The sequence below is a fragment of the Schistocerca piceifrons genome, chromosome 1 (genome assembly GCF_021461385.2).
Source record: "Schistocerca piceifrons isolate TAMUIC-IGC-003096 chromosome 1, iqSchPice1.1, whole genome shotgun sequence".
Taxonomy (NCBI): domain Eukaryota; kingdom Metazoa; phylum Arthropoda; class Insecta; order Orthoptera; family Acrididae; genus Schistocerca; species Schistocerca piceifrons.
In genome coordinates, this window is record NC_060138.1 from 798,014,125 (window position 1) to 798,037,224 (window position 23,100).

The window sequence follows — 23,100 nt, forward strand, 5'->3', positions numbered from 1 at the left end:
ACCAGTTGGAGTACTGAAAGGTGCTTGCACGCTGAGTGCCTCACCGCCTAACAGAAGACCATAAAGACCAACCAGGGACCATCCGTAGTGCATTCCTTGTGCGTTACGAAGCTGATTGTGACACTTTTTTGTCGGACACCGTGACAAACGATGAAACGTGGGTCACCGCTTCTAACGCGAAACAAAACGTCAATTTATGAAGTGGCGCCACATCACCTCTCCTCCGAAGAAGTACTTCGAAGCCACACCCTCAGCCAGTAAGATCATGGCGACGGTCTTCTGGGACACTGGGGGGGAAGGGGGGGGGGGGGTATTCTGTTTGATGTCCTCCCTCACGCTACGAGCATCAACTCTGAGGTGCATTGTGCTACCCTCAGGAAACTGAAGGAACGACTTCAGCTTATTCGTCGCCACCAAAATGCAAACGAGCTTCTCCTTCTCCATGACAACCTAAGACCTCACACAAGCCTGCGCATCCGACAGGAGCTAACAGAACACCATTGGATTGTTCTTCCTCATTCACTCTACCTTGTACCTCGTACCTTCCGACTGCCATCTGTTCGGCCCAATCAAGGTTGCCCTCTGCGGGAAGCAATATGTGGATGATGGGTAACTTACTGATGCAGCAAGACGTTGACTCCGGTGTCCACAGTAGAATGGTACCAAGCCAGCATACAGGACCTCCCATTAAAGTGACCTAAGGCAGTCGCACTGAATGGAGATTCTGTTCAAAAATAGTGTTTTCTAGCCAAAAGAGTGGGGATTAACTTGATGTATTGGAATCTTGTATAAAACCAAACTGCTTTCGCAAAAAAATACGTTACATTACTTACCGAACGCCCCTCGTAGACACAATAATCGTTGACTAACTTCAATTGTGAGGTTTAAATGATTACAGAACTACACAAATGGCTCCCAGTGTAGGGCTCAACACAACCATCACTATAGATGTGGTGTTCAAAGTGGGTCGTGACTAAAATCAGTTACAAGCTGAATGGAGGTAGTATTGATGTTTTCTAATTATTCCTAAACTTTTTTAAGAAAACTGACGAGTGCAGCCTGAGGTGTGTGGCACACAGGTGCTGGTGGTGGCGTACCTGGCGTACGACCAGCGGTGCCGGCGGCGGGCGCGGCTGGCGGACCCGGAGGCGGCGAGACAGCAGCAGCAGCAGCAGGAGGCGGCGCCCAGCCAGGCGGCCGACACCAACTCCTCCTTCGGCATGGTTAGTGCTATTAACTTGCTTTTACTGTTATACACTGACGGGACAATGAGTCGTGCGACCCCCCCCCCCCTCCCGATCGCTGTTCTAAGTTTAGGAACTCAACACCTCAACCCATCAAAAGCTGAACGGAGTGCAACACCCTGGTCGGCTTCTTTATCTAAATAACTATCTCAGTACAGGCGTCGTCCAAGTGTTTATCTCAGTCCATCTCCTTCTGCCAATCTCGTCTCCTCTTCACTCTCTTTATCCTATCCTCCACCATCTACCTCTGCCCATTTCCTTCCCCCTCTCTCTGTCCATCTCCTCCTCCCCTCTTTCTCTCTTCATCTTCTCTTCCCTTTCTCTGTTTGTTTCCTCCTTCCCACCTCTCTGCCCATTACTTACTCCGCCCTTATCAGTCCATTTACTCCTCCCCCCTGTCTTTAATGCTCCTTATTTCCTTCCACTGTCCATCTCCTCCTCTTCCCTTTCTCTTTCCATTCCCCCCTCCCCTCATTGTGTTCATTTCCTCGTCCCCCACATCCGTGACCATGTACTCCTCCCCCTCTCTGCTTGTGCATCTCTTTCTCCCTCCTCCCCTTCTGTGTCTCTGTTGTCACCCCCACCCCAATAAGAGGTTGCTGGTTCTTACGCCCACAGCATTTCCTTCCAGATAGTAATATATGTGCGACATTTAGCAGATATCGATCAAGGGGTTTAGGAGCAGCTTTTTAGATCTGCCAGAGTATACACACGCCACATATATTTCACGTATTTCAGACATAATTGTACGCATATTCCACGTGTAGCTGTAATGAATTTCGTCCTGAAGTTTCGATTTCACGCAGTTTAACATCTATGACGTCATATCTCCTGAACAAAGTCTAGTACAATGACATAATTTTGCAGGTACGTTCAGTGATACATGTGACTACTGCCTGAAAAATGTGTCGTGTCTTTACTAGTAGTAAAGAAGTAATAAATTAAAACGTCATGCCTGATGCTGCAGTTTTACTGCATGATGAATGAAACTGTAGAAACCGATAAACTTCTTGCATTTCATCATTTTAGGGGAAGGGGGGAGGCGGAGGTATCAGTAAGAAAGTGTTTCCGAAATGTGTTGCAAGTCAATATGTGCACTCATTCTCAAATATTGAATGAATAAAGTCTGTGAATTCGTGCGTTGTGAGCGACGCTACTTTTTCATCCCATCACCCCTGTTTCATAGGTAAGGTGGTTCTTACCTCCGCCCGTCCCCCTCCCGAACTCCCCACAGCGATTCTCGCCAGACATTAAATGACATGTGCACCTAGATTGGTTGAAATCGGTCTAGTGGTTTAGGAGGAGATGTGCATCATACATACAAGCCTGCATACGTGCATCCATTTTTATACCATGTGCGGATTTTTATCCAGTTCTTCAAAGGTTGGGTCGAGAATTTATGCCTTCCGCAACGTTGCGTGCTCAGTGCCAATTAATGTGGCAGAAAAATGAGAAGATTTATTGCGATGACACAAACCAAAGACCCTTATTTGCAAACTTATTATTTTAAAAAAATATGCACTGCATGACAAAAAAGTGAGACATCCAGAAGATATAGTCGGATTTCGTTGTAATTGTATAAAGGGACACAGCACTGGGGACACAGGACTGGTGGGTATACAAATTAATAGAATTTTAACTCTCTGTAACATGTACAATGGCCACCAGAGTGGATTAGTGTTGGTCGGGTTTAGCGTTGTTCCAGTCCTGGCAGGGAATATAAAGGACGTGAAACGCGTTATATGTTGAGTGATCACTGTGAAGGATGCCACGTACTCGTTGAGACAGCGGTATCGACATCTGACGAGTTACAAGGGAGTCTTGTTGTCGGTCATCATTTGGCCATCTGGTCGAATCGTGTAAATTCAGGTTCGTAGGGCATTTGGATGTGACCATGGTTCAAATGGCTCTAAGCACTAAGGGACTTAACATCTGAGGTCATCAGTCCCACAGACTTATACCTACTTAAACCTAACTAACCTAAGGACATCACACACCTCCATGCCCGAGGCAGGATTCGAACCTGAGACCGTAGCAGCAGCGCGGTTCCGGACTGAAGCGCCTAGAACCGCTCGGCCACAGCGGCCGGCGGATGTGAGCACGTCCCAATGCTGGACTGCTTATGAACATGAAGGCACGCGTACTCGTCGCCAAACTTCCGCTTGACCACGTCTGGCCACTGCAAGGGATGACCACCGTATTGAGCACCAAGCACACCATAGCCCCTCCGCATCTCTGCCTGCCACCCGAGAATAAGCAGTGGAATCCCTGTAACATTCTCTGTCATTCTGCAACTTTAGTCAGAGATTAGCATAAACCGGACTAGAGAATTAACGTTCAGTGCATAGACTGCCGTAAAATCACAACACCAACACCTGTGTTTGGAATGGTGCAGCGATCGGGAAACATGGACTGATTCTTCACTACTTGCCGTGACTATCGTCTGCAAGTATGTGACGACCTGGGCAAAGATCCCATTCTTCTAGTGTTTAGAAGAGGCACAGAAGTGCCACTCCTGGCTTCGAATATGACTTCAGGTCACGGCTGGTAGTGATTGAGGGAACTCTGACAGTACAGCGGTACGTCACGGACATCCTGCGTCCTCAGGTGTTACCTCTCACTGTGATAAAATCATGGTGCTATTTTTCAACAGGACACTGCTCTTCCACACGCCATGTGTCTCTGTGAATTGTCCGTGTGATACTGAGTTACTCCTGCGATCTGTAAGATCCCCAGATCTGTCCCCGAGTAGAGCATGTGAAGGAGCAGCTCGGATGTAAGCTCCGCCCCAGTGCCATTGTATAGGATTTTGAACCAGTTGCAACATCTGTGGGCCAGCTTGGCTCAAGTGAGGACAAAAAGGCATTATGACACCTTCCTAACTGAATCAGTGTGTACATCCAGGCCAAATATGGTGCAACGTCACATTGACAAGTGGGCTCTCACTGTCAAGTTCATTGCAAATTTGACTCTATTTTGCAATCATATACCCTGTTAACCTGCAGGAGTTTCATTTCACTTCCTCCTCTCTTTCTTTGTACTTTAGTTTTCTTCTCAGGCAGTGTATATGAGTGCCTAACAGGTTATCAAAGCAGTCAGTATTGCTTTTGATCCAATAGAAGCTAGAAGCATAAATTCCTCCTCTCCACCCCCCCCCCCCCTCCTACCCCCACCTCTCTCTCTCTCTCTCTCTCTCTCACACACACACACACACACACACACACACCTTCTTGAAAAGTCACTTTCTGTCTATCGACGTGACGAGGGTACACCAACTTACAGCTGAAAGAAAACAGCAATCAAAGCAGTTCGTAGAATCTGGTAGCCCTGCGTAACAAGACAAAGTCCATTTCATCTGCAGTAAAGCTACGACGAGTATCTTTTAAGATCTTAAATGGATAATCATAATAATAATTATTATTTTTATTTATTAGCTTACAAAAAGTAAATCAATAATTGGCTAATACCAAAGAAACCTTGCTTAACACTTTGATATAAACAATACGCGAGTAGTGTCCTGGATTAAAAAAAAAATACTTCAGCAACGCTAAAAGTGAGGTGTCCTAATGCACGTGTGCTGCTGGAACATTCAAATTGCTCTCCAGATCTGTCACCATCTATTGTTACATCCATACTGTTTTGTGAGTGGAAAATTTTTCAGTTCAAGGACTAGGTGATGCTAAAAGCAGATCTCGGTGAACCTTCCAGAATAAGGCTCCAGGGATGAAATCTGATCACTGACAAAAGATTGGACAAGTCGATTGTCCTAAAAGGGGACGTCGGTAAGTAAGTGTGATTTTTATCTATGAACCAGTGTCCCACTTCCAGGCCGAGAACTTCACCCCTTGCCCCTGTGGTCTTTCACAAAAGAATTTCTAACACTTAAATTTATATTCGATATTTTCAGATTACTTTTTTTTAGAAACGCTTTCCTTGCTATTGTCAGTCTGCATTTTACGTCCATTTTACCTCTGCCATCGTTAGTTATTTTTCAACACAAATAACAAAACTCATTTACTAATTTTAATGCTTATTTTATAATACAATTCACTCAGAAAAAAGTCGCCTGATACAATTCGATTTCGCTCCATTGCCTTTCTTTTCATTTTATTTTTCTCATAACCTCATTTCGATACACTATCTAGTTTTCATTCAGTGTAACTAATCTTAAGCCCTTTGCCGTATGTGCCGTGTGCCGTGTGTCATCGGCAAACCTTAAAAATTTTATTTCTTCTCCTAGAACTTAAGGTAAAATAGTTATTTTGTTATATTTAGTGTGTGTCTGATGTCTTAACACACGCCCCATCATCCTGTCCCTTCTTCTTGTCAGAGTTTTTAATATCCTTTGAAGGCCACCGTACATTCGTCAACTGCTAAAACAGAAGATGGCTTTACAAAGTTTATTTGATATTGCATTGATGACAGGTCGAATTTTGTGTAACTTGTCATAACCTGGTTTTCCTTTTTTTGACACACATGCTGTTGTCATTGGAATGCAGATTCTCAACATTTTTTTTTTGTATCAAAGCTTTGTCATGACTGGTGAGATAGCAGTTACTCCAAGAATAGGATCACTGCTCCAATAATTTCCGAGCTGTGGTAGCTGACGAACACCCATCAAAATGAGCATTCTCAAATAAGCTTTTAGCTCAGGAACAGTAATGTCCTGCCAGTTGGAAGATACTTAAGTCGTTTTCTTCCCTGACTTCACAACACATCTTTCCTGCCTTGCATGTAAGTTCGTCTGATTGCAAATATGAATCAACAGCTCTTCTGAAAATATAGACTCGAAATATTTTATTTCTTTATCAGACATTGAGAAATTTGAAATATTTTCTGCGCTTTCTACTAATTTCAGTGGAAGATTTTCAAAATAAGAAATATTCTCATTCCACATTTTATCACTAGAAGAAAATGTTGCAGTAGCTGTTTCTGGGGTTGAATAAGATACACTTGACTGACAAGGAGACATGTTTCCAATTTCACTAGTGACTATTGTCAAATAAAAACAGTTGTCTTCATTTATAACAATAAGTTATCACTATTATAGTTCAAAATCTGTGAAGTTTTCGTGACTCAAAATCATCATCAGAGTGAGCATCAATATCTGAATCTTTTGCATCTTCTGGTAACGCGCACAAAATTCTGAAAACCTCTTCTGGCGTCAGTCCAGGCATTCTAAACAATAAGAAACAAACAATAACAACGATGCCGATTGCACAGCCATATGCATTGCACTTCACACTAGTTCAGTGGGAAGAATCGTTCCCACTAACTTACCTTGTAATATTTGTGTAATTTCCAGACAAACCCAGCAAAAATACACGAATACTATCTCCCTCGTAAATATAAAAGTAGATAAATACAACACTTCAAATACAAATAAAAATAAGTCACCTCACACGCAAAAGGAAAGCACACTATACAAAAAACGCTGTAGCGGACGAAACAGTGGCTGGTTTTCACGCGGGAACTGCGCTTCTCCATTGATTGACTGACAAGGTAGGAATACAACCGCTTTTGCGCACCCATTGACAATCTACATGTAGTTAGCACACTCTAACAGAGATGCCAGCAAAATTAGAAGTGGGAACACGGATTACCACTGAACTTACAGCGAAAACCAATAAGAGGGAACTATAATTCCCACTGGTCACTAGAGGGATAAATCAGCTTGTATCTGGAGCTAGTTATTTTCTATCAGGTTTAGGAGTTCCATTGATATATCATCTGGTCCGTATGATATCCTGCACATGTTAGTGCGTATTCCATTTTCCCTTTTCGTAATGAGTCTACCAATTATATAAAAACGTAATTTAGGTGTAAAAAATACTGTTTTGTAAAAAAAGTTACTACAGTACAGGCCATTAAAATTGCTACACCACGAAGATGACGTGCTACAGACACGAAATTTAACCGACAGGAAGAAGATGCTGTGATATGCAAATGATTAGCTTTTCAGAGCATTCACACAAGGTTGGCACCGGTGGCGACACCTACAATGTGCTGACATGAGGAACGTTTCCAACCGATTTCTCATACACAAACAGCGGCTGACCGGCGTTGCCTGGTGAAACGTTGTTGTTATGCCTCGTGTAAGGAGGGGAAATGCGTACCATCACGTTTACGACTTTGATAAAGGTCGGATTGTAGCCTATCGCGATTGCAGTTTATCGTATCGCGACATTGCTGCTCGCGTTGGTCGAGATCGAATGACTGTTAGCAGAATATGGAATCGGTGGATTCAGGAGGGTAATACGGAACGCCGTGCTGGATCCCAACGGCCTCGTATCACTAGCAGTCGAGATGACAGGCATCTTATCCGCATGGCTGTAACGGATCGTGCAGCCACGTCTCGCTACTTCAGTCAACAGATGGGGACGTTTGCAAGACAACAGCCATCTGCACGAACAGTTCGACGACATTTGCAGCAGCATGGACTATCAGCTCGGAGACCATGGCTGCGGTTACCCTTGACGCTGCATCACAGACAGGAGCGCCTGCGATGGTGTACTCAACGACGAACCTGGCTGCACGAATGGCAAAACGTCATTTTTTCGGATCAATCCAGGTTTTGTTTACAGCATCATGATGATCGCATCCGTGTTTGGCGACATAGCGATGAACGCACATTGGAAGCGTGTATTCGTCATCGCCATACTGGCATATCACCCGGGGTGATGGTATGGAGTGCCATTGGTTACACGTCTCGGACACCTCTTGTTGGCATTGACGGCATTTCGATCCCTGCGAAACCCTGCATTTCAGCAGGATAGTGCACGACCGCATGTTGCAGGTCCTGTGCGGGCCTTTCTGGATACGGAAAACGTTCGACTGCTGCCCTGGCCAGCACGTTGTCCAGATCTCTCACCAACTGAAAACGTCTGGTCAATGGTGGCCGAGCAACTGGCTCGTCACAATACGCCAGTCACTACCCTTGATGAACTGTGGTATCGTGTTGAAGCTGCATGGGCAGCTGTAGCTGAACACGCCATCCAAGCTTTGTTTGACTCAATGCCCAGGCGTATCAAGGCCGTTATTACGGCCAGAGGTGGTTGTTCTGGGTACTGATTTCTCAGGATCTACGCACCTAAATTGCGTGAAAATGTAATCTCATGTCAGTTCTCGTATAACATATTTGTCCAATGAATACCCGTTTATCGTCTGCATTTCTTCTTGGTGTAGCAATTTTAATGGCCAGTAGTGTAGTTGAAGTTGGAACTGCGTTGGTCCGCTACGTGTGTCGTGGTTCGGCGGCTGCCTGCAGAAGCTGCTGTCGCAGGCGGCGGGCGCGGCGCGCGCCCCCTCGGCGGACGAGGCGGAGGCGGAGGCCGAGGGAGAGGAGAGCCGCTCGGAGGGCGGCTGGCTGCGCGCCTGGCTGGGCTCCCCGGCGGTCGGCGGCCGCCTCGACATCGTCTGCCGCGCCGGCTTCCCCGCCGCCTTCGCGCTCTTCAACCTCACCTACTGGGCCGCCGTGCTCAACTAGCCGCCTCGCGCCGCGCCGCGCTCCCCCGCGCGGCGATCCTTCCTACCACGCACGTCTCTCACCGTACACGGCGAATCCGAACTCTACCAGACCTTGTTCAGGGCTGTTTTCTGAGTATTTTGGTACAAGTGACAGCTCAGTGAGCGTCGTCGTGCCGCTCTTCCACCACATTCAGCGAACGCATACACGAGTCGGGTATCTCCAAGCTCTTCAACAGTACATCGGTCCATACTGCTGTACATCAAAGTTGACATACAACTAACACAGGCGGAAGAGCAAATCGTGAAACACAACGGAGCAGTACTGAAAGCGAGCGTGAGCGTCAAAGTGAAATGGGCATTACTATTGCCAATAGTAAGTACCGTGAGTGAATGGAACAAGTACGTTTCCAAACATGAAAAGTACGCATGCCGTCGACATTTGCACTGTTGCGCAGATTCTTTCAGCACAGTAAAGATACAGAGCTAAAAACGAGCAAGAAATCAAACGAAATACAATTACTGGAGACCACGGATCCTTGATACCAAAATACTCAAAAAATGTTCCTGAACAACCTTTGAAATTTTATCGGTGGAGTACACGTTCACTCTTGGAACCTCCATAACTAAGCTCATAGGGTAAACAATTAATCACCCGTCGTTTTGAAGCAGACAGTAATTTCATGAATCTAAGGAACACGCAGCGGAATATACCGGCTTGCAGTGTGCAGACCAATGTTCAGTAAGTCTCCACCGGTAGCAGAGAGCAGTGCCCTTTTCCCTTTCCTAGTATGCCGTAGACAGAGGACTGATAAAGAAGGAATTATATTATGGTGCCGTTGCTTTCGTACGAAATGGCAGCTATCCCTTATGTTTAAAGCAATTTATTCGTCTCACAACAAACAACAGTCAAATCATTCGATTTGTTGTAGAGAGGACATGATAAAATTTACGATGGAACATTTTTAGAAGAAATACAGGTAAAAAAGGTTTACATAACGTTATATACACTACTGTTTGGAAAAAGTGAAACACGAAGACCGAGAAATGTGATCACAATGGCCTTTACTTCACAGACTAGCGACATGACACTGCAAAAATTATCATCATTAGGGACCTGCACATGCACTGTGACTGTAGAAGTTCAGTATGGAGTAGCGCCACAATGTGCGGCAAACAGAGCAGCTAGAAGTTGTGGTATGGAATCAAAGAGTTCCTGAATTTGCTGCTCGGGAATACTCTGCCACACAGTTTGTAGCCACAGCCACAAAGCGTCAACTATGGTTGCAGGAGCACCTGAAGGAACAAGCTGTCGACCGACCGTACGTCCGACATGTTCTATGGGTGACATGTTACGTGAAAGGGCAGGCCAGGGAAGGAGTGGTACGTGTCCTTCTCCAAAGAAGACTTACACATCGCTCGCCACATGCAGCCAGGCTTTATCCTGCTGAAATATAGCATGTGTGACAGCCTGCACGACCAGCAGTCCATGGGGCTGTAAAAGCTCCTGATGTAGTGGTAACTGTTCAAATTGCGCTCAAGACGTAGAAGTTGCGATCGCGTCAATGGCGCCACAAACCATCACACTTGGCGTTTGTCTGCTATGCCGCTCAAGAATACAGTCTGCCCGATTACGTTCACCATGGCGGCATCGAACGCATATTTAGGACAAGTTGAAGCGGGACTCATCCAGAAAACGCTACATTTTTCAACTCAGCATTTCAGTGTTCGTTCACATTCCCATTGCACTGTGTTGTTGGTGGATTCTGGTCAACGGAAGCCGACGCAACGGTATGTGGTGCCATCAGTCCAACCTGCAGAAGACAGCATCGAACTGCCACCGCAGACATGTCCGTCCTCGTTGCAGCTCTCCATCATAGTGCCGAACAGCGTCGACAAAGCTGTTCTGTCAATTACGGCCACGTGGACTAGATGGCAGTCATCTCGCACACTGATCACACTGTGTTCATCAGTTCCCTGTCGGCGCTGCATATGGCGTTCTTCTCTCCAATGGTTCTACATACGCCTCACGGTAGCTCGCCCCGTACAGGCGGCAGTGTCACGGAACGACAGACCTCCCTCCCAGAGACCAATCATTCTGCCCATTCGATAGTACTCACAAGCCGATATTCCACCCTGTGATGTCAGCAAGGCATAGTGGCACGTCTTTACTGGTTTAAGGTGGTGGTGGTTAGGGTTTAACGTCCCGTCGACAACGAGGTCATTAGAGACGGAGCGCAAGCTCGGGTTAGGGAAGGATTGGGAAGGAAATCGGCCGTGCCCTTTCAAAGGAACCATCCCGGCATTTGCCTGAAACGATTTAGGGAAATCACGGAAAACCTAAATCAGGATGGCCGGAGACGGGATTGAACCGTCGTCCTCCCGAATGCGAGTCCAGTGTGCTAACCACTGCGCCACCTCGCTCGGTACTGGTTTAAACTTCGTATGACGCATCCATACAAACTGAACTTTGCGTAACACAGACCTCCTCAGACCTTAGACCATAAATATAATAGACTGGCCCTGACGTCATTTTCTTGGCTCCAACATCTGTGGGCTAAAGTCACGTGAATGTTGTCAAAACATGGTTGTTTCGTGTTGCGCTTATGGCTGTACTCAGCGTTTTGTCGGGGGAAATGGCATTACATTTCACGTGTAAGTGTTTCTATGATAGTGCAGATGCGTTTTTTGAAATCTGCTGAAGTGACTTTTATATGTTTTTTACGCTTGAAATAGAGTATCACGTAATTTAAAGTGTTGAAAATGATGCCTGTAAAGTCAGACTCATATTACATTTTGGAAAGTATCTGTGATAATTCGGTTACAGAAGTAAGTATAACTGTTTCTCGTTCCTATTAATAGGTTCCCTAAGGATGAAAACCGAAGGCAGCTTTGGATACAAGCCCTGAAACGGAAAAACTTTAAGCCATCTGCACATACGAGCCTTTTTGTATATACAAGTGAGATTATAATAAGGTAAGAGCACCTATAGTCGACACAGCAAGACAATTTTTTTCTTCCTTATAATACTATTAAATAAATGTTGGCTCCAAAATTATTTTCTGAAACTTCAAAGTCTCACCTTTCATCTAAAATATCATTTTTTTAACTGATAGTTTAAACTTTTGTAAAAATAGTAGGAACTGAACCTTTGAAGTGCACCTAACATTGATACTCTAAAATGGACCTGCTCCTAAAGTCGACAATTTTGTCACCTATAGTTGACATAATTCCCATATCCCATTTTCTTTTATAAGTGACCAGAGCTCAAAACGCGGCGAATCCAATGTTTAAAGTTTTGACACGAGCCCACTCTTGCTGTTTAAAATAATTTTAACGACATTTTACTTTAATTGATAGTTTACAGTAATTTCGTTCCGCTGCCACCAGAGGGGCGTTCGATGTATTTCTTAGATTTTATAAATGGTACTGTGAACAAATCCGGGTCAAATGTAGTTCTGACATAATTTTTCGCAAATAAAAAAGTAATTTTTGTTGGAAGCGTTTGGCAGTCGATTGAGAAATGTGGGTAAAATACGATACAAACATAGGATGGCAGACCGCTGATTTGAAATCCCGCCACGTTTTGCCAACAGTCACGTGGTTTATGTTGGAGCCACACCAGCCCTATAGCTTCTGCACAGCAAGGCCAGTCTACTAGTATTTATGGTCGAAGCCTCAGACACACAAAAGAGGGCGCTGTTTGACCTACTACATGCACACCACTTGAATGCCGCTGTTCTACGTGTCCTCTTAAATGGAGTGTTGCACTTCCGAGTATTTCACTTTTTACAAACAGTAGTGTGCGTATTCCTCTGATTCGGCTACACAATACTCACTGTATTTCTCAAGATGCAAAAATCTGTGAAATTGTCCACCATAAATTCTTCAACAGAAAACATCACTTTTTCCTCTTGAAGAATTAAGTGAAACCTTTTTAGTGAACCAAGCTTCATTGTAAATACATTGCTGCATTTTAGTTCAGTATAAATTACTAACACCCTGTGTTTGAGCATAGAGTTTTAAACAGTGTGTCGAAACATTAAAATTCACTCCGCACGATGTGCTGTGTTGTGCTGCAATTGGAAATTTATAAATGTGTTTTCTTTGTGTGTGTGTGTGTGTGTGTGTGTGTGTGTGTGTGTGTGTGTGTGTCCGCTCGCTGTCCCACGAGTTCACCAACAGCAACTCACGTCATGTTCTGCAAGGACTTTACCGCAAAATTGCTACTGTATGAATTATGTGCTGCTTCATATTCACTGCAGAGCTACGGTCATATGTTGCTGCTTATGAAAGTTAGCTAAGATAATAAATTTTTCTTTAGACTAGGGTGGAGATTTCTATGTGTCACAAGTCAAGAGAAAATTGATCTGCAGCATACTAATTTGCAAGCGTGCTGCACCAGCGATAAAGCCAGAGTGAAATACCCACAACATTACTTCTATTTCATAAATGATTTGAGATATCGAAATGAAATGTTGGAAACTGATAGTACGCAAAGAGGAGCGTATTTTGCTGTATGGTTATTATGCAAAACGTCGTTATCTACGGTGTAATTCCACAAACTACAGAGTTTTTCGATGAAAGAAAGTAATTTTTTAGGGTCATCAATAGATGGTGAAACGAGAAACACTTTGGGTTTTGGAGCAACACAAGTGAAGACATCACACTTTTATTCTGTACCGAGGATACGCTTTTCATAAGCTATAGAGCTTACTTTTTCTCATTTCTTCACTTAATAAACTTAAAAAACCAATGTTTCAGAACTCTCTTACAACTGCATCTGCACAACATGTTCGTGTGGTCACACTATGTAAACGTCTCTGTGTTTTGGTAAAAGAAGCAAATTTTAATGTGGCAACAAGAGAAATGTGTAGGTTTTACTCAAAATTCATCACTCATGATGCTTCTCTGAACGTTAAAAATGGTTAACAGAACAGGCGAAAATAAATGGCTGCATTTTCAGTGAAATTCTTTTTAGATACTAACCAAAGCAAAGATGACAGCTCTTTTTAAGTGTGGGCGTGGAGGGGCTCCACTTAATATTTACAAAAAATGTGAGCATTTTTAAGTTTCAGATTAGAACGGTACTTCCCCTCTGGCGCTCGACATTTACCCTACAGTGCCTGCCCGTAACCCCCACCACTACCGTTCTCCCTATGCATGCCTGCATACCAACGAGCCACGTTATTCTAAACCGACTTCATTATACTAATCTGATCGTTCTAGATCTCAGGCTCTGTTCGACCAGAACGTGTTTATACATTTTATATGTACCAAGTAAAGAAATTAAAAGTGGACCTTAATACCTTCCCTAACAACATCCATTGGGCACTGTTAAAAGTTGACATAAAAAACTGATGTACAAGTAATAGACTTCGCTCTACATAACTGCTGCGTGGCAAATATTCTGACAAAAATGGCTGCTCCACCTCTGTGTGACAGGTGATACAACATATTTCCCTTCCATGGTGGGAACAACTTATAATACTGCCAAAGTAAGAATTTCCTACATGCCATTACTCTTAAGAAATTACAGACTAGATGCAGTAAACGTATAAATAACTACCATGTAGTTAGAATCGTCCCATTGTTTGCAGGCTACTACAACTAAAACACACACCATGTGAGGTCTTACAGATGCTCTATTGACATTAAGTTGTTGTGAACGTGCTGACCTCGCAAAAAGTCAGTGCTCTTTACAACTTGTTAAGCCACGGCCACAGTGTGAAATCGATCGTTATATTGCTACAGAATGCCATCTGTAAAAAGTCGAGATGGTCACAAATCAAGCAACAGAATGTCGCATCTATATCAATTTTCATTTACAAACTGTCTGCGTAACGCTAGATTAGATCTAGGTATCTGTATAGTTGTAGTGGTAACTATGAACTGTCTACATCATAAACTCAGCCTTAGGAGCAGTATGTCCTTATACTATAATGACAGAACTGTTGTAGTGGGCAGTTGGACGCCATGTTCTGGTGTGCCCATTACTGTTAATAAATCAATCAATCAAATTTTATTGTCTTTCAGCTCATAAAGCAATAGACAACGTCAAGATAACTTACATTTTTAACATTAATTACTGAATACAATTTAGCTTGGATTACAACATTTTAACATTAATTACTAAATACAATTTAGTTTGGATTACATAAGGCCATCCGCTAGATACAGTGTTGAAAGACAGTATTTTCAGTTTCAAAAAATTCGTCTACCGTGTAGAAAGGATTATTTACTAGTATTCTGTACAACTTAGCTTTGAAGATATTCACAGGTAACTCTTTTAATTCTATACTTAACTTATTGTACAACTTAAGTCCAAGAACTAAATATGAATTCTGTGACTTGGATAGTCGTTGTTGCATAGTGCGAACACACAAATAACCTGAGAAGACAATGCAATGCAATCCATATCTTCTATATCACGCTATTCGTCCCTTGGAAGATGAGCTTGATGATGAATTGGGTTCTTAGGCAATCTGTCTAAATGACGCTGCCCATTCAAACTGTTAACCTGAACAATGATGATCCCTGTCAGAACTCAAAATCTGTGAGTGCTGCGGCCAGTTATTACGTACACATGATGTGCTGCAGCTATCGTCTAAACATATAATACGGCAATGGCCACTAGATCTTACCGAAGTGAAACGACTTCTGCGAGTTTGTACAGAACTAATACACAGTCATAATGTATTCACACAGCATTCAGTAAACTGTGATCTATACGATGTTGGTGCATAAGTACCTATCGAACGCATCCAAATACATCTGAAGTTTTTCGGTTACATGGCATTCTCTGACTCCACATGTACACGATAACTACGTTAAAGTGATCGGCAATTCTTCTATGATTACCTCATCTTTCTTTACAAATAGCGGTCTCTATATGACTTCGTCAGGCTGTCATGTGAGCGTTTGCTATGATATTGAGATGATATTACACATCTTTGATACAATGGACAAAACAAAGGTGTTTTTCTATTACTGAGTCGTTTTGTGAATTTTTCTCTTTTTTGTGTCATTAATATGATGATCGTGATATCACATAAAAAGCACTTTTATCTCATGAGCAATCTGAAATTTCCACTGCCAAGCTCACCGGGAGTTCAAGCTGCTGGCAAGCCTCTCTCAATAGCGTGGCGTAGGGTAAGCTCTGCTCTTGGAACCTCATGTTGCTGCCACCCTGAATCTGACACTCCCAAGCCCAACAGACAGATCAATTTCCTAAACTGACGTCCAGTATTAACTTTAATATGTTTGTCGCAGTCTACTGTGTACACTGTGACAGCCATCTGGTCACATCTTCATGTACGCAATACGAGCTCTGTCATCTAGACGCATAAACTCCAAACACACCTTAATTTGGTGAGTGATGACGTTCCATTTGAGTGTAAAACTAAATTTACTGTCACAAAGATATTAGGCTAACTGACTACTGATGGGCCATAAGGCTAACACATCACGAAACACTAAATCAAAGAGTAAAAGTCGTTTACCATACCAAAACCGACCAAGATCTAATTGATAAACCAAAACCATACTTCAGAATTATAGTTCACTGCAACTTTTGCTTTTGTAGCACCAAATTCCAAGATGAGAACATATGCAACCTCAAGCTTATGTTTTCATAAGAAAAACAAAAATTTAGCACCAAGCCTTAGACCTGGTTTCAAAGAAAAATATAGTAACAGAGTATATGGCTATACTCACATCATCCTCTCGATAGCTGGGTTCAGTCTTGTACCAGTACTCAGCTGCAAGCCGCTGACTATATTCACGTTGTTATCAAAGATTTAGATCTTTATAACTTCTTTTATTATGCTTTCTCAAAAATCATTAATCTTCATCATGGCCTGTGGGCATAGTAAACTTAGGATGAAAACAATGCCTTACCAGTGAGAGACCGAGCACCAGAGACATCACAGCCAGTACCAAGGCAGTATAAGGATGAAGCACCAGAGACATCACAGCCAGTACCAAGGCAGTATAAGGATGAAGTCAGCAACCACGGCAAACAGATATCACTTGGCAGTGGCTGAAGAACAGTCACCCAAAATCTCACTGATGTATAGCCATGCACCTGGAAGCTTGGCAAGATTATATTCATGACATATAATAACTTCAAAGAACATTCTTGCAGTGAGAATTACAGATTTAGCAATGAGGGGATGTCTTCCATAACAAAAGTGACATCCACTTTTTTCTGTACAGTGTCTCAGTATTATATCGTTTTATATAGGATAACAAGAAATTACTCTAAATTGCATATGTTATCTGTGACCATTTGTTGATGGATAATTTTGTTTAAAAATTGCATAGTTCATTTTTATAATTATTTTGGATAATTTTGTTCTCATTTGTTGGCAGAGTAAGTTAACAACATTAATTTGTTACATATTACGTTGACTTAAGTGGGCATCAACAACATGAGCAGAATCTTATGCACAGATAACTTTCAAAGTGGATATATTTGTAGTGTACAGAGATGCAGGTATGATAATGGTAAATGTTTGTGGATCAAAGAGTGGGATAGTCATTCTGTGCTTGGTTATTTAGTGAAATTCTGCAGGGACAACATGACTAGCATTATGACTCCAAGCATCAGAATGAACTTTGTTGCCTGAATATGGACAAATAGATACCAATGTGTGTTCTCTAGGTAGTTATTACACCCATACTTGAGTGTAGTTATACAGTTTCTGTTGGTGTGCTGTAACTCCATTATGTGGTATTGAGTATTGTATGTCATTATTAATTTGTAAGTTTGAAGTGTCTTACCTATAGATTACATGCACCACATGCATTGATAATATTTTTTTTATATCATTTCACTCATTTGTTCCATTTTGATTCATTACATACTTAAATAGTAAAATGAATATAGGACAAGTCAAATCTGAGAAAGGAGACAGACAGAGAGAGAGAACAAGTCAAAATTCAGCTTACAAATAACAATCATAAATTATAAGTAACAAAAAAAAACACAATTTGAATTTAACCTTAATTACATATTCAGTTTGCAAGTGTGTCTTTTATAATTTAAAAATTCCTTTACAGGGAAAAACACTGTGCCATCAGAAATGACTTAAAGTTATATTTAAACAAATTTTTATGTTGTTGCAGTTTTAATGCACTAGAGAGGCTGTTGAATAATTCAACTGTTATCTGTGAAACATTTTCCGAAACAATTCTGTTCTGCACTGAAATATGTGGCTATTACTGATGTTCCTTGTGTTGTGGCTATGAATGTGCGTATTTTGCATAAATGTCCAGTACTGTTTGAAAGATACTCTTTTGCAAACAGGATGCACTCCTTTACGGACAGGCTTGGCAGGCTCATTATTTTCAGCCATATGACATGTGGTCTACAGGTTGCCAGTTTCTTTAGGTTGCAGATCACTCTGACTGATCTTTTCCTCAGAAGATTAGCCCATGCCAGAGTACTGAATGGAAGTATGCGTAATATGTCTGAATGACTGCTGAACTGCTTGGACTTTGGCTTAACACACAAAGAACATAATAAGCTTTTGAGAGCTTTTTTTTCAAGTCCTTTCACATGACAATCCTACATTAAATTATCTTACATCTGCATCCCCAGAACTTAAGTTTCAGTACCTGATTTCAGTAATGTATTGTCAAGGTATGGTGTTGCATCAAATTCTTCTAAAAGTGGGGGCAGTTTTTCCTTTATTTATTTTTTTGGGACCATCTAGTAACTCGGGCCATTAAAGTATCTATTGCTACTTTCATAGAGATTTTGTCAGCAGCTGTTATTGAAATGCTAGTGACATCACTAAGAAAAATTTTTTTTTACGTTAATTAAGTAAAGCAGGAACAACAGAGGTCCTAGGACACCATCTTGTAGCACTCTACACTTTTTTGGTGATTTATTGGATAGATGTATTGTTGTAATGACATTTTCTTTAATGTCATCATGCCTTAAAAACACCACTTGCTACCTGTCTTGTAGGTAAGATCTTATTCCCTGGTTTAGTACCCCTCTGACATCTTTTTGTGCTAATTTGTGAATAAGAAAGTTATGGTCAATTATATCAAATGCTTTTGAGAGATCTAGAAAACATTAGCAGTTTGTTCTCTGTCACCCTGTGCTTTAGAAAGAACTTCTAAATACGCATACATGGCTGTTACTTTAGGCTTGAATTTTCTGAATCCATGCTGATTTGATGAGCGTAATGAATTTTTTGTAATATAGCTTTGAAGCCAGTTGTGGAAAATTCTTTCAAATAGGTTGGAGAAAACACTGACTTGGGATACTGGACAACAGTTGTTTAAATTTTCAGTGTCCCCTGCTACTTTAGTAGTTTTCAAGTTATTGTGAAAGGTTCCAGTTGATAATGATGCATTTACTATATACATTAGTGTTTTTATTACTTTATCAGAAGACTTTTCTTAATGCATAATATGTCACATCATTTGGCCCACATGTATATTTGTTTCTGATTGACCGTTTTATTTGGTCTGTTTTCATACTGATTGAGGATTAACTGATTTGCTGTATTAGTAAAATACACATTAAATGTATTAGCTACCTCTTTTGGAACTGAGGATCTGTTATTTTCAATTTGCAGAAAGTTATTTTTTGATAATGACCATTCTGTGTTAGTTTCTACTCTAATAACCGTCCACACAGCTTTCGTCTCCTTTTTTTCACATAATTTCTAAATTCTGGAATAGGGTTATTTTACTTGATAAAATAGTGGAGAATGGAGAATTTTTTTCTTTCTACTGGAATTTGTAATACTTTTTGCTATCCAACATTTGCTTTTAACTATCTTACTCCTTTTTTTTCATTGGAAATGCTATTTGAAATTAATGTTGATACACATTATATATATGCTATTTACTTAAATTTTGCTGAAGGCATCCTTCAGTGTTTCCCTTGACAGTATAAAATTAAACACTCTGAAATTATAATCACTGAACTCTCTCCGTTCAGTTATTTTTGTCTTAGGTCCCCATTTACTCACTGCATTTATTTGAATAGACTGGAGCTGAGCCTTATGACCACTGTAACCCATATTTATAACATTGGTGTTATAGTTAATGTTACATTGGCTTGTAAAAATTTGTTCAACAGCAGGTTTACTTTTGGCAGTAATTCTAATTGGGGAGTGTACTGTTTGTATAAGACCAAAATTAATGGCTACATTTAACGTCCCATTTCTATGACTGGAATATTTTAAAATGTAGATTTAAATCTCCTCAGATAACCACTTTACTTCTATCACATTTTATACAGTTTAGCAATCTTTCAAAATTTTTAATGATAATTTTGCAGTTCCCAGATGAATAGTGTGTTACAACTAAGATAGTAACATCTGTCAAATCAACTATACATAGTTCAAAGTCTTTATCTCCTGCCAAGCTGTGATACTTTTCCACTGCTGTAATTTTTAAATAATTTTTTTTACAAAAATAGTTGTTCCACTGCATTTACTATTGCCTCTTTGATACTAACTGGCAAAGTTGTATGCAGGAATAACAGTTGACATAATCTTGCCTTTGTGTAAACAGCATTCACTTATACACATAATATCAATATTTAGTTTAAGTTTCACTAATATAAACTGTAGTAACTTATTTTCCGGAGACTGAACAATGTAGTGCAGTAGTTTTAATACACTGGAATACTTATTTGCAGATGTAATCTTATATTAATTCTATTTTTTTCTGATGGAACACTTACTCTAAAAAGTCTTTTTATATTTATTTTGATCACCAAAGTCATCAGAAGATTTGGTGGAAGATGATATAGCATTTTTTGTCACTTGTCCTGTATTTGACATATAACAACAGCATGTCATTGTTTTGACTACCTTTTGCACTATTAATCTTTTTACAGGGCCATTGAAATGAAGGCCAAGTGATATATGAAACCTTCAACCAAAACCTCTGGTATCCAGAACATTAACATTTCAAAATTGTTTGCATGTATTCAAAAGCTGTGTTGGTTACTTGTTGGAAGATTATGAGAAACTGTACTAAAAACACCAAAAATTACATAGACAGCAGTATGGAAACAATTTTCTTGAAAAATACTTTCCTAGTTGGCACACATCTGTAATCCATTGTAAATACGTTGTAATTCCTTGCTTCAAATCTAAGTTCAAGTTTTTTATTCTCAGCTGGAAATAACAGACACTGCACCCTAGGAGTACTGTCTCTGACAAAATAAATGCATCATGGGTCCCATGTTCAATCCTATCCACTACTTAGATTTAGCATAATTGATGCCCACAAAGTTCTGGTACAAGGAGTCACTCAGAGAAGCAGACTTAGGTTCAGGCCACCCTCTTGCCCATGGCCTGGGAACTGCTGTTCTAAAGGCAGAATAATCAGCATTTATCAATTGTATGAATATGCAGTAAACAATGGAAACTACTGAATTAAAGACACATAATATGTATTCGCAGGAAAAGTTACCTGTGACGAAAAAGTGACATGAAGAACTCTCCTCGAACAAAGGATTCATTCATTCACATATGTAAGAAGGGACTGCCGAGAGAGAGCTGACATGAGAGTAAGACTGGAAAACTGTTCTATAAGTTGGAGCATGGAAAATCTGAAAATAAAAATGCAGAGAGACACTCTAGATATAATTGGTGCCAGTGAAATCTAATTAATAAAGGGAAGTCTTTATGTTCAACCAAATATACCAGTATGACAATATCAACAGTATTACATCATATTTCAACAGGAATAGGATTCATTACAAATGGGTACTTAGGCTGTGAAAAGTTAAGTGATAGGATTATTCTCATCAGAATCAACAGGAAATCAATATCAACACCTATAGTTCAGGCCTACACACCAATGTCACAAGCAGAAGATGTAGACAAACAGAGAGAATCGGAAGTCATTGACTAGATAACTCAGTATGTGAAGGGAAATGTAAATGTAATAATCATGGGGGGTTGGAATGTTACAGTACTGGAGGCAAATTAAAACATGGAGGATGACACAAGAACAATATAAGAAGCAGACCAGCAAATGAGAAAACAATACTCCTCAACAAAAAGAAGTCTACAAGTATTGAATATAGACCTTTATTTTAGGAAGACATTTCTAAGAATGTATGTTTAAAGCACAGCATTGTGTATAAGTGAACCATGGATTGTAGGAAACCTGGAAAAGAACTGAATCAAAGTGTTTGAGATTGTTGTATATTATGGATTAATGTACTAGACACCATGTGCATTTTATTACTGCTTTAATATAATTTCTATGGTCAAAGATACTGCAATACAGAAACAGCATTGATTGTCTGTTCTGTCGGTTCTTGATAGAATTCTTATACAGTATAAATGAAACATACACAACACTAGTGTAATATTCTACAATATTTACTATTTGTTACATGAACTGGTTTTTGACTTTATGCAATCATTAGGTACAAAGATAAGTATGTGGTGCAGTGAAATTTTGTTGGATCAATGATTTTAAACTAGTGCATGTATATTTCCAGACATGAAAAATATTAATGGTAGAATTAGGAATAAATTGAGAGGGATTATTTCAGCATAAATGTGATGTAAGATTATTTAAATAAGATAAAATATGTGACATGTTGGCTAATGAACTATATACAAATTACAACAGCTGTACATAGAAGACAATAACTGAACACTAAATTTTGATGACATATTCCAAAAATGTGGCTGAACAAACTAATCTTGTGCTTAATAATTCCTAAACTGCAAACAAATAAGACATAATAGTGATATTAACCAGGTGAGTGAAGCAGTTGTGATTATACAAAGCAATTTTTTTAACACAATGAGAGAAATAAAGGAAATGAGGCATGTCAGCAAGAGGGGTAATTTATAATATGTCCTGGATAGAATTTGAGTAGTATCTGTGGTTAGAAGTGATGAGTAAGGGAATTGTGTCTAGTCATTCAGTACTAAGCCTGTGCTGAAGAACTTGTATTTATTAACTTACATTACTTCAAGACAGTTCACCTTGCTTTCTTTATGGATGTGATGTAATACTTCATGTTTCACATTGTAACAATGACCTTCTTTAAGCAGGCAGTCTGCGAAAGGAGGGTCTTCTTTTCTAAGTTTCAAACTTCTGTGGTGTTCCTTCAAGCAGGTACATATTGCCCTCCCAGAGTGATTTATAAAGAATTTGCCACAGTTACTAGTAATTTTATATATTTCACTCTTTTCCAAAACTGGAGTGTTGTCTTCACTATTGAACAAAATATTACACCAGTGTTGTGTGTGTTAGATTCATAATTACAGAAGTAAATAAGAAACAATAAGAAACAAAGTACTTATTTAAAATATTTGACAGTCTCTCTACCCTGCTCCACCTTAGGTGTAATGACTAGTTACATTGGGCATTCAAATTTCTTCTGTCA

At 40.5% G+C, this 23,100-nt stretch overlaps 1 protein-coding gene across 1 annotated transcript in view; it reads left to right on the forward strand.

Moving 5' to 3' along the window:
* The window catches only part of LOC124775162, a 190,968-nt gene extending 174,215 nt beyond the window's left edge, over positions 1–16,753 (forward strand). The window contains exons 9-11 of the mRNA XM_047250004.1: positions 1,080–1,223; positions 8,512–8,793; positions 16,611–16,753. Of these exons, the coding sequence (XP_047105960.1) occupies positions 1,080–1,223; positions 8,512–8,793; positions 16,611–16,753 (569 nt within the window). The remainder of the gene's footprint in view (positions 1–1,079; positions 1,224–8,511; positions 8,794–16,610) is intronic.
* The last annotated feature ends 6,347 nt before the right edge of the window (positions 16,754–23,100 follow it).